We start from the raw sequence: 16,104 nt of genomic DNA, 5'->3' as shown, positions 1-16,104 counted from the left end.
AACCTGGTGACAGCTGATTGGAAGCGGATGCTTGTGGGTAAAACAATGTCTGACAGGTGGGAGTCTTTTTACAAAGTATTAATATAAGCTCATGGATGTCCAGCATCTGCAGATTTTCTGTTGTTTATGGATAGTTTGTACAGTTAAGGGGAACGAAGGGTTAGTCCTGATGAAGGGTCTCGGCCCGAAATGTCGACAGTGCTTCTCCTTATAGATGCTGCCTGGCCTGCTGTGTTCCACCAGCATTTTGTGTGTGTTGTTTGAATTTCCAGCATCTGCAGATTTCCTCGTGTTTGCAACTGTCAATTAACTGCTTTCAGCAAACAAATCCTTTTTGCCTACCCTACATCCAAACCTCTCCATTCTCTGCATACTTGTGTGCCTGTCCTCGTAAATATGTAGAGTTATAGAGCACTACAGCAGAGAAATGGGCCCCTCCACCCATCTTGTTGGTGTCAAACTGTTCTGCCCAGTCCCGTCAACCCACACCTGGACTGCAGCCTTCCCCACTCCTTCCATCCACGTACTTACCCAAACTTCTCTTAAATGCTGCAATCAAATCCATATCTGCCACTTGTGTTGGCAGCTCATTCTGAGTGAAGACGTTTCTCCCCATGTTCCCCTTAAACATTTTCCCTTTTACCCTTAAACTGTGACCTCTAGTTCTCATCTCAAGAGCCTGCTTGCATTTGCCCTGTCTATATGCCTTGTAATTGTGCATCCCTCTATCAACTCTCCCCTCATTCTCCTATGCTGCAGGAATTAAGTCTTAACATATTCAACCTTTAGCTCGAGTCCTCAAGTCTAGGTAACATCCTTGTAAATTTTCTCTGTACTCCATTAATCCTATTGCACAAAATACTCCAAATTTAGCCTTGCAACATCTTATAAAATTTCAAGACAACATCCCACCTTCTGTATTCAATACTCTTTATCAAGTCTGCCTCCACCTCCACCCCAGCAGTGTGCTCCAGGCACACACACCACTCTGTGTCCATGCATCTCCTTTGAACTTACACCCTGTCAGCCTACATGCAGGACGTCTACTATCAGATACTGCCACCCAGGGAGAAAGATGCCGCAGCCTATTCTATCTCTGTTTCTCGGGATCTTTTAAGTTTTTCTCAGGTCTCCCCTCAGCCCTCGCCAGTCCATAGAAAACAAGCCAAGTTCTCCTACATCTCTTTATAGCACATGCCCTCCAATCCATTCAGTATCCTGATACAATTCTTCTACACCCTCTCCAAATACTTCATCTGTCCAAGTCTGATGAAAGATGAAAGTCTTCATCTTTCCAATAACGTGGCAACAAGAACTGAGTTCAATACTCCAGATAAACCCAACCCAGAGATTTATAAAGATGCAAGCTAACTTCCTATCCATTGAACTCGAATGTTTCAACTAATGAAGGCAAATATGCCTTCATTAACGCCCTACCAACTTGTGCAGCCACTGATGGGGAGCTATGGACTTGAAATTCTCGATCCTTCTGTGCATCAATGCTGTTGAGAGTCATGCCATTAATCACGTGCAGGCCCTTCAAATTTGATTTCCTGAAGAGCAACATCTCACAGATTCCTGCTTTGAACACAATAGACTTCTCTGCCCAAATCTACAACTGATCTATATCCCACTGAATCTCTTGGAATCCTTCTAAGCTATTCACAACGCCACCAACCACTAATGCTACCCTCTGTGGACAAGTCAATTCTGAACTTAAATGGCCAAGCCGCCATGGATTCCATGCATCCCAATATTCTGGATGGCCCTCCCAATAAGGATCTTGTCAAATGCAAATAGTCATGGAAGTGTGTGTCTCGGAACATGTATATGAATAATCTGAAGCCTATCTGTATTGAGAAAGAGGAGCTGTTAGATATCATAGAGCACATGATGGGCAATAAGTCCCCAGGGCCATATGAGAGATACATGCAAGTTCCTGTGGGATGCAAAGGAGACGATTACTCAGAGATTTTGCATCTTCCTTGACCACAGATGAGATGCCAGGAGACTAGAGAGCAGCTGGTGTTCTTTTATTTAAGATGGGCAGCAGGGGTGAGACAGATAACCACAGGCTAGTTAAAGTTACACTACATGGTTACTGGATTACACCCAGTATGATTTATGTACATTTGGAAAAACAAGGGATGTTCAGCACAGTTTTGTGCAGGGGGATCTCCTGACTTACAAGTTTTTTTTTGATGAAGGTAAAACAGTAGACATTCCTGTTTGGAGTTCAGTAATGCACTTGACAAGGTTTCAGCTAGTAGACTGGTCCTGAAGTTTCTGGCATATGGTGAGCTGGTTAATTAACTGGAAAAATTGACTTGGTGGTAGGAGGGAGAGGGCAGTGGAAGATATTCTAATTGGAAGGCTGAGATGAGTGGTTTACTGCAGCGATCACTGTTGGGACCTTTGTTGTAATTGAATATACATTAACAACTTGGAAGAGAATGGAGAAGGTACAATTAATAAGTTTGTCATGACACAAATGCTGGTGGTGTAGTGGATAGGTCGGATGGAACGTTGGCGATGTGCTGGAGGATAAAGTTTATCCTAACAAGTGTGTGAGGTGATATGTTTTGGTAAGTCATCGATGGGAAGGGTATACACAAATGGTGGTGTGACAAGACAGAGAGACTGGGTGGTCAAAGTCCATAGTTGCTGAATGTGGCGACACGGGTGGATAAAGTGGTGTACTGTAGGTGGCAATGTGGTGGTTTGTCGTCATATAAATAAGAGTTAGGATGTTATGGTGCAATGTTACAAAGCACTCATATTTGGAGTAACGTATGCCATTCACACTATAGGAGAAATGTGGTTGCATTGGAGAGATACACCAGCGTGTTGCCTGATTGAAGGACTTTAGTTATAGGGAGAGAATAAACAGGCTGTACTTGTTTCCCCTGGAATGAAGGAGGCTGAGGGTGACTGACAGAGATGGGTAAAATAAGAGGCTTTGATAGGGTCAAAAGTCAAAATCTTTTTCCTCAGAGTAGGGGTATTACAAACAATGACAAAGGTTTTAGGTGAGAAGTAGCAATAAAAGACGTTTGAGGAGAAAGTATATTTTTATATACAGAGAATAACTGATATCTGGAATGTGCTATGAGAAGTGGTGGTGTTGGATATATTCACTGTTTCAGAGACATTTAGACCAACAATTAATTTGGAAAGGTAGAGAAGGAAACAGACATAATGTGACTAGTGTAAATGGGTGAAAAGGTTAGTATGGATTAGTTGTCTGAAGGGCCTGTTTCTGTGCTTTACAACTCTGTAATCATTTAAAGATTGCAAGTGTCACTACTCAAGTTGGTTACTGACCTGTATGCACAGAATATGACTGGAGCAGACTCTTGGCCAGCCCTTGAACTGTATTAAATTTCACCACGTACTCAGTTGCAGGCTGCAGATTGCTCAAGGTGTACTCCGTCAGGAACGATGAAATGTTCACACTCTCTCCTCCACCTAAAACGCACAGTTGAAAGAGGAGCAGTTAATCAGCAAAGCCATGAATGAGTGTCAGCACCTTTATCCTCGTGAGATTCACTTCACATGACACCCTTTCCCTCTCTGGAACAACCAGAAAACAGTAGCAGTGAACCTTCAGCCTCCCAGCTGTACACTGAAGCTCGTGGCTCCAAGGTACTGAACCATCCAGAAACCCAAGGATAAAAAATTGTAACAAACCGAGCTTTGGTTTGCTCTCTCTGATGGAGACAGAGTTTCGTGGTACAATCCAGGGCAGTACAAATCCCTCAAACAATATCATTAAACATATTGACATGTATACCAATGAACAATCAAGGTTCATTTACATTGAGCATAATTCTTACTGCATTTCCTACAATATTAATTCAATATCTGAAACCTAGGACATGTGGAAATCATGAAAGTCTGTACTTGTTGGATACAAATCACCATGTCCTATCCACTCAAACAGTGCCAGAGAAAGATCCTCTTCTATCCTGTGATTGGAACTTAGGAGCCATTGATTACCTGAGTGGTCGGAGGCTGGATGGTAGAACATCTGATAGTAATCAAAGGAAGCATTGGGCTTGTTCCAGGAGATGGTTACCGAATCATGAGAGATATTGCTGAATGCAATGCCCTGTGGTGGATCCAAGGCTGCAAAACAAAACCAGGTACAAAATGAGGATCAAAAAATTGGAAAGGTTAGCAAACCTGAGACGCGGGAGGATTATGGAGGGATCTGAATGAAGAAAATGCCATATATGTGATCACTTAATAAAACTCTCTGGAGGGTCCAGTGGCTTGTAAGACAGCAGATGTGTGCCACCGTTTAAAAGTATGTAAGCAAAAGGTGGGTAACTATAGACCAGTTAGCCTCTTGTCTGAATTTGGGAAAATGCTTGAAGCTATCATTAAAGAAGAAATCCAGGCCCCTTATAGCATTGAGACCCAGAGGGATCTTGGGGACTATGACTAAAGTTCACTAAAGATAGCTAAGCAAGTGGATAAAGATTTTTTTGTTTTTTAAAAAAGGCATATGGAATGTTTGCCTTCCTTGGTTAGGGTGCTGAGTATAAGAGTGTGGTGAACTACATATACCTGTCTGGACACGCCCCCCCCCCCCCCGCTGACTGCTCCTGTGGCTCCTCCCACTGACCCCTGCTGACTCCTCCTGTGGCTCCACCCACAGACCCCTGCTGACTGCTCCTGTGACTCCTCCCACAGACCCCCTGCTGACTCCTCCCACAGACCCCTGCTGACTCCTCCTGTGGCTCCTCCCACAGACCCCCGCTGACTGCTCCTGTGGCCCCTCCCACAGACCCCTGCTGACTCCTCCTGTGGCTCCTCCCACAGACCCCCACTGACTCCTCCCACAGACCCCTGCTGACTCCTCCTGTGGCTCCTCCCACAGACCCCCGCTGACTGCTCCTGTGGCCCCTCCCACAGACCCCCGCTGACTGCTCCTGTGGCTCCTCCCACAGACCCCTGCTGACTGCTCCTGTGGCTCCTCCCACAGACCCCTGCTGACTGCTCCTGTGACTCCTCCCACAGACCCCCTGCTGACTGCTCCTGTGGCTCCTCCCACAGACCCCCCGCTGACTGCTCCTGTGGTTCCTCCCACAGACCCCTGCTGACTGCCCTGTGGCCCCTCCCACAGACCCCTGCTGACTCCTCCCACAGACCCCCCGCTGACTCCTCCCACAGACCCCCCGCTGACTCCTCCCACAGACCCCTGCTGACTGCCCTGTGGCCCCTCCCACAGACCCCTGCTGACTCCTCCTGTGGCTCCTCCCACAGACCCCCTGCTGACTGCTCCTGTGGCTCCTCCCACAGACCCCTGCTGACTCCTCCCACAGACCCCCTGCTGACAGCTCCTGTGGCTCCTCCCACAGACCCCTGCTGACTCCTCCTGTGGCTCCTCCCACAGACCCCTGCTGACTGCTCCTGTGGCTCCTCCCACAGACCCCCTGCTGACTGCTCCTGTGGCTCCTCCCACAGACCCCTGCTGACTGCCCTGTGGCTCCTCCCACAGACCCCTGCTGACTGCTCCTGTGGCTCCTCCCACAGACCCCCTGCTGACTGCCCTGTGGCTCCTCCCACAGACCCCCTGCTAACTGCTCCTGTGGCTCCTCCCACAGACCCCTGCTGACTCCTCCCACAGACCCCCTGCTAACTGCTCCTGTGGCTCCTCCCACAGACCCCCTGCTGACTCCTCCCACAGACCCCTGCTGACTCCTCCTGTGGCTCCTCCCACAGACCCCTGCTGACTCCTCCCACAGACCCCCTGCTGACTGCTCCTGTGGCTCCTCCCACAGACCCCTGCTGACTGCCCTGTGGCTCCTCCCACAGACCCCTGCTGACTGCTCCTGTGGCTCCTCCCACAGACCCCCTGCTGACTGCCCTGTGGCTCCTCCCACAGACCCCCTGCTAACTGCTCCTGTGGCTCCTCCCACAGACCCCTGCTGACTCCTCCCACAGACCCCCTGCTAACTGCTCCTGTGGCTCCTCCCACAGACCCCCTGCTGACTCCTCCCACAGACCCCTGCTGACTCCTCCTGTGGCTCCTCCCACAGACCCCTGCTGACTCCTCCCACAGACCCCCGCTGACTGCTCCTGTGGCTCCTCCCACAGACCCCCTGCTGACTGCTCCTGTGGCTCCTCCCACTGACCCCTGCTGACTCCTCCCACAGACCCCCTGCTGACTGCTCCTGTGGCTCCTCCCACTGACCGTGGCTTCTCCCACTGACCCCGGTATAAAGGCGATTGGGGCCTGAGCCCTGCCTCTCAGTCTCCAGGATGTAGCATGGTGATCAATTGCTGCTTGTTCTTTCTTCCAGTCAATAAAAGCCGATATTTCGCCTCACGTCTCAGAGAGTTATTGATGGTGCATCAAAGAGTAAGGAAGTCTTACTGTAGCTGCAGAAAACTTCATTCCAACTGCACTTTTAGAGTAGTGTGTGTAATTTCTGTCACACCATTACAGGATGACATTGCTGTTTAAGATGGTGCTGGTGAACCACAGCGACTTCTGGCTGGTGGCTAACGAAACAAGGATAGCAACTAAATACTTTGTTAACCATATTTTTTTCTGGCAAACAATCATTGTAAGTAATAGTCTGTAGCTTTCCTTTGGACTTGGAGGCAATTTGATGAGCAGAACCGAGGTGAAGCAGTGGTCCAGTTGCCAAGAGCATGGAAGAGCATGAGACACAGGCCAAATCAAAGCCACACGGTTCAGACCCCAGAATGTATTGACGGGACTGAATATGATGTGCACAGAGAGATTTACAGGCTGAATCAAGGCAACGAAGTCCGGCATATCCAAGCGGCAGAACCCATTGTTTGGATGGAGACTGGCCAGATTGAAAAGGTCAGTGTTGAAGCCTGAGGAGAGGAAAGGGCCGGTTCAGATCGCTGCTCAAAACAGCAGAAGTTTAACTTTGGGCAGAGTTAAGTGCAGGATTCTTGGCAGTGTGGAGGAGCAGAGGGATCCTGGAGTCTATATCCATAGGTGTCTCAAAGTTAAGCCATGCCAGTCTATAAGATGATTAAGAGGGCTGATGCGTTAAGAGGTATGATGTGTTGGGCTACATGAGTCAGGGGATTGAATTCAAGTGTCACGAGTTAAAGTTGTATCTCTATGAAATCCTGGTTGGACTACACACCTAGAATATTGTGTTCCATTTTGGTCAGCTCATAATAGGAAGGATGTGGAAGCTTCCGAGAGGGTGCAGTGGATGGTGCCTGTTATGAGGATGGGTTGAGTGAACTAGGGCTTTTCTCTTTGGAGTGAATGAAGATGAGAGGTGACTCGATAGAAATGTACAAGATGATAAGTCGCCTAGATCAAGTGACTTTTTCCCATGTGAAAATGGCTAATACAAGGGGGCATAATTGGTTGAAAGAAAGTATAGGGAGGATGTCAAAGACAGAGAGAGGTGGGTATGTGGAACACCCTTCCAGTGTGGTAGTAGAGCAGGCACCTTCAGGACATTTAAGAAACTCTTAGATAGGCACATGTTTGATAGATGAGTAGGAGGGAAAGTTTAGATGGACCAGGTTGTAAGTTCAGCACAATATCGTGGGCCAAAGGTCCTGTACAATGCTACAGTATTCTACGTTCTCAACTCGTATACAACCATCCCACGCCTTTGCACCATTCCCCACTGCTTACTGTGAGCTTTAATGTTGAGAGTGACCTACACTAACATATTGTCTGTACCTGGTATGGATACTGTACCACTCCCACAGATAACACCAATCCTCTCCTGTCATTAGTTTCGGTCACATTAACATTTTTTCTCGAACTCCCAACTATCTGCACATTCTACCTCTGGAAATTGCCTTAACTGCACCCCCCCCCCCCACCCCTCATGTTACACTTTAAAATTAACATTTTAAAATTAACAAAATACACAGTTAAAATTAAATAGTTCAGAAGTTTTCAGATAAACTAAACAATATGCTTGAAGCATTCTGCATGTCAGGGAGTGCCGGTCTCTGACCTCAGATGACAATGGTTTCATCTTACTAAGATGCTGCCCAATTTTTGAATGGTTCCAGAAGTCTCTGGTATAGAAACACAAGGTGGAACTGGAATGCATAAAGTAGTGCAGGGATTCTACCTGTCCTTGTATTCATGGTGGTTGTAACACTTTGTTTCATCTCCTTAACAGCCGATATTCCGATACCATATTCAGTATTGGGCGATAGATCTGCAGGTGAAACAGAGAGCACGAGAAGGGTGTAACAGAGCCACAATTTCAGCACAAAATGCCACAGCATTATAGGTAGAATAAACCAACTTTCAATTAAACAGTAGCATTTATAGAGAGAAATAATATCTCTGGTCCTTCAGAGTTGGAAATATTTATTGACAAAACATGATGAATGCACAGGATTCGCCATGTCTGGTTGGTATTGAATAAGAGACAAAGGCGGCTGACTTAAAATATTGACCAGCTCTCCTCCCATAGATGCTGGTCTGCTGAGGTTTTACAATATTTTCCAATTTTAAGCACCTGCAGTTGATGTAATTTTCCAGAAATGAAGGGAGTGGGGGAAAAGGAAGTAGGTTAATAGGAGTCACAAATAAAAGAAAACACATGGGAGTTCAGCTGCACAAAGAGCAATCTTTCCTTATAACTTAACCTGCCTATTTCAGCTGGTAGTGTAATCTCCTGTACCTGTTCCCACATGAGTTACATCCTTCTTTAAATGGGACCAATACAATTCAGTATCTAGCAACGATCTGCTTTGTTTTCACCAACAGGAGAAACATTAACTCCACTGCAATTGACATCATTAGTGTCATTACCACAATCATTTCTACAATTAGTACTGTCACCATTCATGCCACTGTTTATGATACAATTAGCAGCAGATATGGCACCAATATCTTCAAGTGTGCAGTGACACCATCAGCAGGAATGCTATTACATGCCAGTTAACCTTATGTCATAATGAACAGTGATCTGCTTGAATCATAAGCCATTTCCCTTGCCACAGACACTGCCTGACCCAAATCCAGCCTTTCCTGCTTTTTTCACCATCAGCAATGCAACTTTTGCCCACGTTGGAATCTTCACAACCACTCCATTTATTGGCGATATATCTTGCACCACCAGCACTGCAAGCACCACTAAAACCCTTGCATCAACAACTGCACCTTGGTGTATCAGCATCATCATCAAAACAGATTTTATCAATTGCACTGAGTGCTCTTTAACAGCTCGAGATTTCAGTCCCTATCTCTCTCTGTCCCATGCAGCACCAAAAGAGTGCTGATGACGTGATGTGTGTCACAAGTTCTGCAACTCACCAGTCAGTGCAATCTTGCTTGTTGGCCCTTTACTTTTGAGCACAGACAGTTCATGGTACTGGCCTCCTGCCAGTGTGCTGTAGACCACCCTATATTTGTCAATGTCAGCTTGACTGTTGTCCCATTCCAATTCCAGCTTACTGAAACCTTGAGCTACAACACGTAGGTTTTTAGGAGCATCAATCTCTGTGGAATAAAGCACAAAACATGGTTATTTGCACAAAGGACTGAGACAGACAACAATGGACAATTGTCTTCATTCCTCCTTGTGGTGTGGCAAGGTCCAAAGTAATGGACTCTCAGCTCCAGTTCCAAATGTGCTACCATTTAGGCAAGACATTGCCACCACACTCCCACAACCAGCCAAAGTGAAGATGCTCTGCTCTTGTCCCCAGTGGGATTTCCGCTCATCTTTTACCTATCTTGTCTTTGTTGACTTCAGTTCCTTTCTTTTAATTAAAAAAAAATCATCTCTCCACCCTTCTTGCTCTACATTGCAAACCTTATCTCAATGATAACTTTTCTCTATTTCAGCGAAAAGTCACCTCCATGAATTTCTGACCATTTTTCTTTCCACAGGTATTGTCTAACCTGCTGATTACTTCCAGCAATTTCTGTTCTATTTCACATTTTCAGTGTCTGCAGTTCTTTACTCATTCTTCATTCGAGCAGGGGATTAGGACAGCCAAGAGGGATAATGAAATGTCCTTGGAAAGTAAGATTAAAGAAAGTCCTTGTTCATTCTGTACATGTATCAAAAGAAATGGGATAACTAGGAACCAGGTAGGACCACACAAAGTGGAAGGGTTTGCATCGGTATTTATTAAGGAGAAGGATGTAAAAGAAAGGGAGATCAGTTTGGAGCATGCTAATATGCAAGGCAGTTTCAGATAAAGGAGTTAGTGCTAGGTCTCTGAATAAACATTAAAATTAATAAATATTTAAAACATTGAAATAAACAGGGCATGAAGGGATACGGGGAGTAGGCAGGAGATTGGGGCTGAGAAGAAAATTGGATCAGCCATGATGAAATGGCGGGACAGACTTGATGGGCCAAATGGCCTAATTCTGCTCCTTTATCAGATATCTGGTGCCTTGACCAAGATTTTTATGTCCTCTTTAGCACAGGTGAGGCCCCAAAGGATTGACAAGTAACTACATTATTCTATTATTCAAGAAGGGAAAGAGGGCTGATCCTGGAAATTATAGACAGGCAATTCTCACATCACTGGAAGGGATTAATAAATGCAAGAGATTCTGCAGATGTTGGAAATCTTTGCAAAATGTTTGCAAGGGCCAAAACTGGCCCTCTGGAAGATTAGACTGGTAATCTATGTATGGAGCCAAAGGAGATGGGGGAAATATTAAATGGATTATTTTTTTGCATTTGTATTTACTCCGGAGAAGGTCATGGAGTCTATAGAAGTGAGGTAAAACAGCAGCAAGGTCAGAGACCCTATACAGATTAGAGAAGGTGGTATTTGCTGTCTTGAAGCAAATTAGGTTGGATAAATCCCCAGCGCCTGACAAGATGCTCCCTTGGGAGGCGCGTGTGGAAAATGCAGGTGCCCTGACAGAGATATTTAAACCATCCTTAGTGACTGGTGAGGTACTGGAAAATTAGAGGATAACCAATGCTGTTCCTCTGTTTAAGAAAGACTGTAAAACTAAACCAGGAAATTATAGGCCAATAAGTCTGTCATCAGTAGTGGGAAAGTTATTGGAAGGTATACTAAGGACCTGGATATATGAATATTTGGATAGACATGGACTAATTAGAGATGGTCAGCACGGCTTTGTGCATGATAGGTCACGTCTAGCCAATCTTATAGAGTTTTTCAAGGAAGTTACTAAAAAAGTGGATGAAGGATGTTGTCTACGTGAACTTTATCAAGGTACTTGACAAGGTCAAGAAGGTTCAGTCGCTTGGCATTCAAAATGAGGTAGCAAAATGGATTAGACATCAGCTTTGTGGGAGAAGCTAGAGAGTGAAAGTAGAGAGTTGCCTCTCTGACTGGAAGCCTGAGACTAGTGGTGTGGCTCAAGGATCTGTGCTGGGTTTCTTGTTGGTTGTCAGATGATCTGGGTAATGACGTGGTTAACTGGATCAGCAAATTTGCTGATCACATCAAGATTGGGGATGTAGTAGACAGTGAGGAAGACTATCAAAGCTTGCAGTGGGATCCAGACCAGCTGGAAAAAGAGGCTGAAAATTGGCAGATGGAATTCAAAGCAAAGAACTGCGAAGAGTTAGACTTCAGTAGGACCAACCAGGGTAGGTCTCACACAATGAATGATAGGGCACTTGCCATTAGAGTGTGGTAGAACATAGGGATATGAGAATACAGGTCTATGATTTCTCAAAAGTTGCGGCACAGGTAGATAGAGCCATAAAGAAAGCTTTTGGCATTTTGGCCTTCATAAATTAAAGTATTGAATATAGGAGATGGGATGTTATGTTGAAGCCGAGGACTAATTTGGAGTATTGTGTATAGTTTTGGTCACCTGCCTACAGGAAAGATGTAAATAAGATTGCTTGGAGCACAGAAAATTTACAAGGGTGTTGCTGGGACTGGAGGACCTGAGTTATAAGGAAAGATGGAATAGAAGACGACTTTAATCCTTGGAACATAGAAGATTGAGGGGAAATTTGATAGAGGTAAACAAAATTATGGGGGGTATAGATAGGTTAAATGCAAGGGTTTTCCATTGAGATTAGTGTGGACTAGAACTGGAGGTCATGGATCAAGGGTAAAAGGTGAAAAGTTTAACAGGAACATGAGGGAAAACTTCTTCCCTCACAGGGTTGAGAGTGTGGAATGAGCTGCCAGTGCAAGTGGTGCATGCGAGCTTGAATTTAGACCATAAAATATAGAAGCAGAATTAGGACATCTCGCCCATCGAGTCTGCTCTGCCATTTCATCATGGCTGATCCAATTTTCTTCTCAGCCCCAAAACCTAACATAAATTATGAATCTGATAACTGTGTAAATGTATTATAACAAATATCATCCTTCCCAGCTGATGTCTGACCAGCACTATTAATAGCCTTTTGAAGTTCAGACAATGTAAATTCAACATCCAAGCACTAACTGGAACATTCTTTTTTCCCCTGTCTCAACAATCTGAGGATTGCTGGTCAAAACTGTTTCTCTATAAGATCTCTCTTCTTTACTTAAATTGGCCAAACTATGTACACTGTTTCAGAATCAGTAACTGCAACCTTCTTCCCCCGCCCCACACAAAATGGCAATGCATCAAGTTTTCCAACTCTCCCCATTTTCCGTATCATATCCCAAACCTTCCCTACCTGCATCTTTTTCCCAATGCTATCACAGTACATTCTCCAATGCATTTTCTTTGCCCCTCTCACAACATTTCTTACTACGGCTCGAACTCTTTTATATTGTATGAAAAGTAAATAGGAGTAACACTACCTAAATTTCCTAAAAACTCTATTCCATCCTTCACAGCTCTTTTACACTGATCCATCCACCAGGGAGCAGCTCTCCTTTATAATCTCCCAACAATCGTGGAGCTGATTCCCTAGCTACTGAGTGATTGATTTGAGTTGAGTACAGAACACAAGGTATTATTTCTCAAATTGATATCCTTCAAAACAAATGGTCAGAAAATCTACTTTCACATAAATCATCAAATATTAAATCTGATTCTGATTTTGTCTTTATAATTCCATCTGGGGATCTGAGAACCTTTTCTCTGATGCTCATCTATTCCCGTTGAACAGATAACGATCACCCCCATTGTTGTATCATTATACACTTCCCAGTTACACACACTTGCTATATCCTCAGATAAAGTCTATAGCAGAAACAGTGTTTTTAAATAGGTTTATCCTTGAACATCGACTGTCATTCAACCACACCTTCTTCAGATTTTCAGATCACATCTTGTATCAATATAATCTTGTATCTTTAAACTTAGAGATTAGCTGCACAGATATAACATCAGGTTTATTTAGTAAATTTTCAACAAATTGCTTAAATTCTTGATCATTACTAGCTACTTTATTAAGCAGAAATTTTCTTGAAAACAATCATTGCAATCAATAGCCTGTAACTTCCATTTATAGTTGAGCTTCTGAACCGCCTGTACAATCTGGCATTTTTGTGGTGTGAACAAAAGTTGTGAAGGTGCAGGACAGTTGCTGTGTGATGTGTACGGACCAAATCTAGGCAGTGGGGCCTGGGGCCTGGGACTGGGCCCGAAAGTGAGAAACGAGCCTAAGTTTTTACCATTGCTGGAGCAGAGCCAATTCAAAGCAGCAGATCTGAGGAGAGGTAGAATTGAGGCAGTGGATCCTGGGTCTGGGAGCAAGGAATGACCCATAGTTTGGACGATTTAAACACCGGTCCAGATTGAAAGGGACAGGGGGTTGTTGGGGCTGGGGGAGAAGGACAGGCTAGTGTTCAGCTTGTCTCCACGCTGGCTGTGACCGGCATCTAACGGGCTCTAGGACTGGCTACAGTAATGAATGGCTTTGTGGCTGTGGAGTCACTTACGTGTACTTCAGTTCTGAATGTTATTTGCTTACTTTTATTGTTTGCATGATTTGTTTTATTTCTGCACATTGGGTGTTTGACAATCTTTTCTGATGGATCCTATTGGGTTTCTTTGTTTTGTGGCTGCCTGTAAGGAGACATATCTCAAGGTTGTATAAAGTATACATGCTTTGATAATAGATATACTTTGAAATTTGAATAATAGCTAACAGGCTTCTAGCATTCCATTACAGAATTAGGAAAAAAAATCATTCACAACCCTCCTTTGAAATCTGAACATTATTTATTCCTTCTGCTAAGGCATCATTAATAACTTCTAGAATTAGCCCTTTTATCTCTAGATATTTTTCTGCAGCTTTTAAAATAATTTTAATATTTTTCTGCACTACTTTTAGATTGATGTACAATTTACCGCACCTGCCATGAAAGTGACAAACTTTAGTTTATCAATATCAGAGAATCCTCTGTTACACCATTATGCACTTTACACACAGTTTTAAAACCGTATTCTGGATATTAATAGGTCCCATTGACACTGTCTTCTGTACTTTCTGTGGAGCTTCTGCATATGATATACCCATTTCCAGCCGAACACACTGCACTTTCACAGCTTATATACTGTACAGGATTGCTGCATAAGCTATGTTCTTCTCCAGTTGCTTTATTTGAGCCTAACTACTTCTCTACAATTGCCATAATCACATTCTCCACCATATCCGCCAGACCACTTTTTACTCTTACCCACAGTTGCTATATGGCCAAACTTCTGGCATTGAAAGCATTTCAGAGGGGATGGCACATAGACTCGAGATATAAAACATATATAACCTAAATTATATGCAGCGGATAGTGAGGTCAGCTGAGAAGATCATTGGGGTCTCTCTCCCCACCATCACGGACATTTACACTACACGCTGCATCCGCAAAGCAAACAGCATTATGAAGGACCCCACGCACCCCTCATACAATCTCTTCTCCCTCCTGCCGTCTGGGAAAAGGCTCCGAAGCATTCGGGCTCTTACAACCAGACTATGTAACAGTTTCTTCCTCCAAGCTATCAGACTCCTCAATACCCGAAGCCTGGACTGACACCTTGCCCTACTGTCCTGTTTATTATTTATTGTAATGCCTGCACTGTTTTTGTGCACTTTATGCAGTCCAGTGTAGGTCTGTAGTCTAGTATAGCTTTCTCTGTGTTTTTTTTTTATTATTATGTAGTTCAGTCTAGTTTTGGTACTGTGTCATGTAAACCATGGTCCTGAAAAACATTGTCTCATTTTTACTATGCACTGTACCAGCAGTTATGGTCGAAATGACAATAAAAGTTGACTTGACTTGACTTGACCTGACTTGACCCTATCCAGCAACTTATTTCATTGAAGCTTGATTAGATATCTGCTCTTACTCCATGACAAAACCGGTTTAAATGTTCAGCATCCACAACTTATCCCCTAACTATATTATTTTTAACTTGGTTCACAAATAAAGGCACTCCAGAGATTGCTGCTCAAAGCCACTGTCTGTCAATATAATTTCTTGGTGTCACTTTCCTTCCTCGTACAACATTTAATCCCAAAGCTTTCTCACATTGTTACTTTCTGTACAAGATACTAAGAGTGCCCCATTTCTTCAAGGCCTTCCATCCACAATATCTCCTAATGCTTTTTTCAAATCCGAAGTTAGTCTATTTGGATTGATATCAGAAATACTGTATGCCCACATTCAAAACTCAACAAAACCTTAAACTCTTCCTTACTTTTTATTTAAATCTGGTCTACTGCCTGTATCACTGGACAATAAGCCACTACAATCCTCAATCAGCTGCTTATTTTTCATTTTCCTGTCCATTTGCCTTCCTCCACATGACTCCTATCACTCAATACCACCTCCCGTTCATTATTTCTTCTTCTACATTATTTCGTGCCATCTCTACTCCTCTTCCTGCCTGAGAGCAATTCCCAACAGCAATCCTCTTCTCCAACCCCAATCAGGATTCCCAAGACTGCCAGGCCTATGGAATGATCTGACCTCATCTCTGGAATCACAGTGGCCTCTTCACGACCCTAACCTTTTCATATTTGTTATTGCCAATTAACTAATTCACCAATCAATTTTCACCTAATACTTTGGAAATGTGCATCCTTTTTGTTCCCGCTAGTTGAAACTGAACAGAAACCACTGCGATTTACCTCTTGACCTCTGGTCAAGATGGTGCCAGCAAACAATGATTCCTCAAGTGACATCTTCTGGATAGTCAGTTATTTCAGTTTTTCTACATCTTCTACT

The 16,104-nt window shown here is 44.1% G+C and overlaps 1 protein-coding gene across 4 annotated transcripts in view; it reads right to left on the bottom strand.

The window, feature by feature from the left end:
- Positions 1-16,104, bottom strand: part of tnr (tenascin R (restrictin, janusin)) — a 178,030-nt gene that overhangs the window by 92,595 nt on the left and 69,331 nt on the right. For all 4 annotated transcript variants that reach the window (XM_073063750.1, XM_073063751.1, XM_073063753.1 and 1 more), the window contains 4 exons: positions 9,296-9,481; positions 8,100-8,189; positions 4,000-4,128; positions 3,325-3,468 (listed from right to left, as the gene is read on the bottom strand). In XM_073063750.1, the coding sequence (XP_072919851.1) occupies positions 3,325-3,468; positions 4,000-4,128; positions 8,100-8,189; positions 9,296-9,481 (549 nt within the window). The remainder of the gene's footprint in view (positions 1-3,324; positions 3,469-3,999; positions 4,129-8,099; positions 8,190-9,295; positions 9,482-16,104) is intronic.

Source organism: Hemitrygon akajei, chromosome 12 (genome assembly GCF_048418815.1).
Source record: "Hemitrygon akajei chromosome 12, sHemAka1.3, whole genome shotgun sequence".
NCBI classification, from domain to species: Eukaryota; Metazoa; Chordata; class Chondrichthyes; order Myliobatiformes; family Dasyatidae; genus Hemitrygon; species Hemitrygon akajei.
This window is presented reverse-complemented; position numbering and strand designations above follow the sequence as displayed.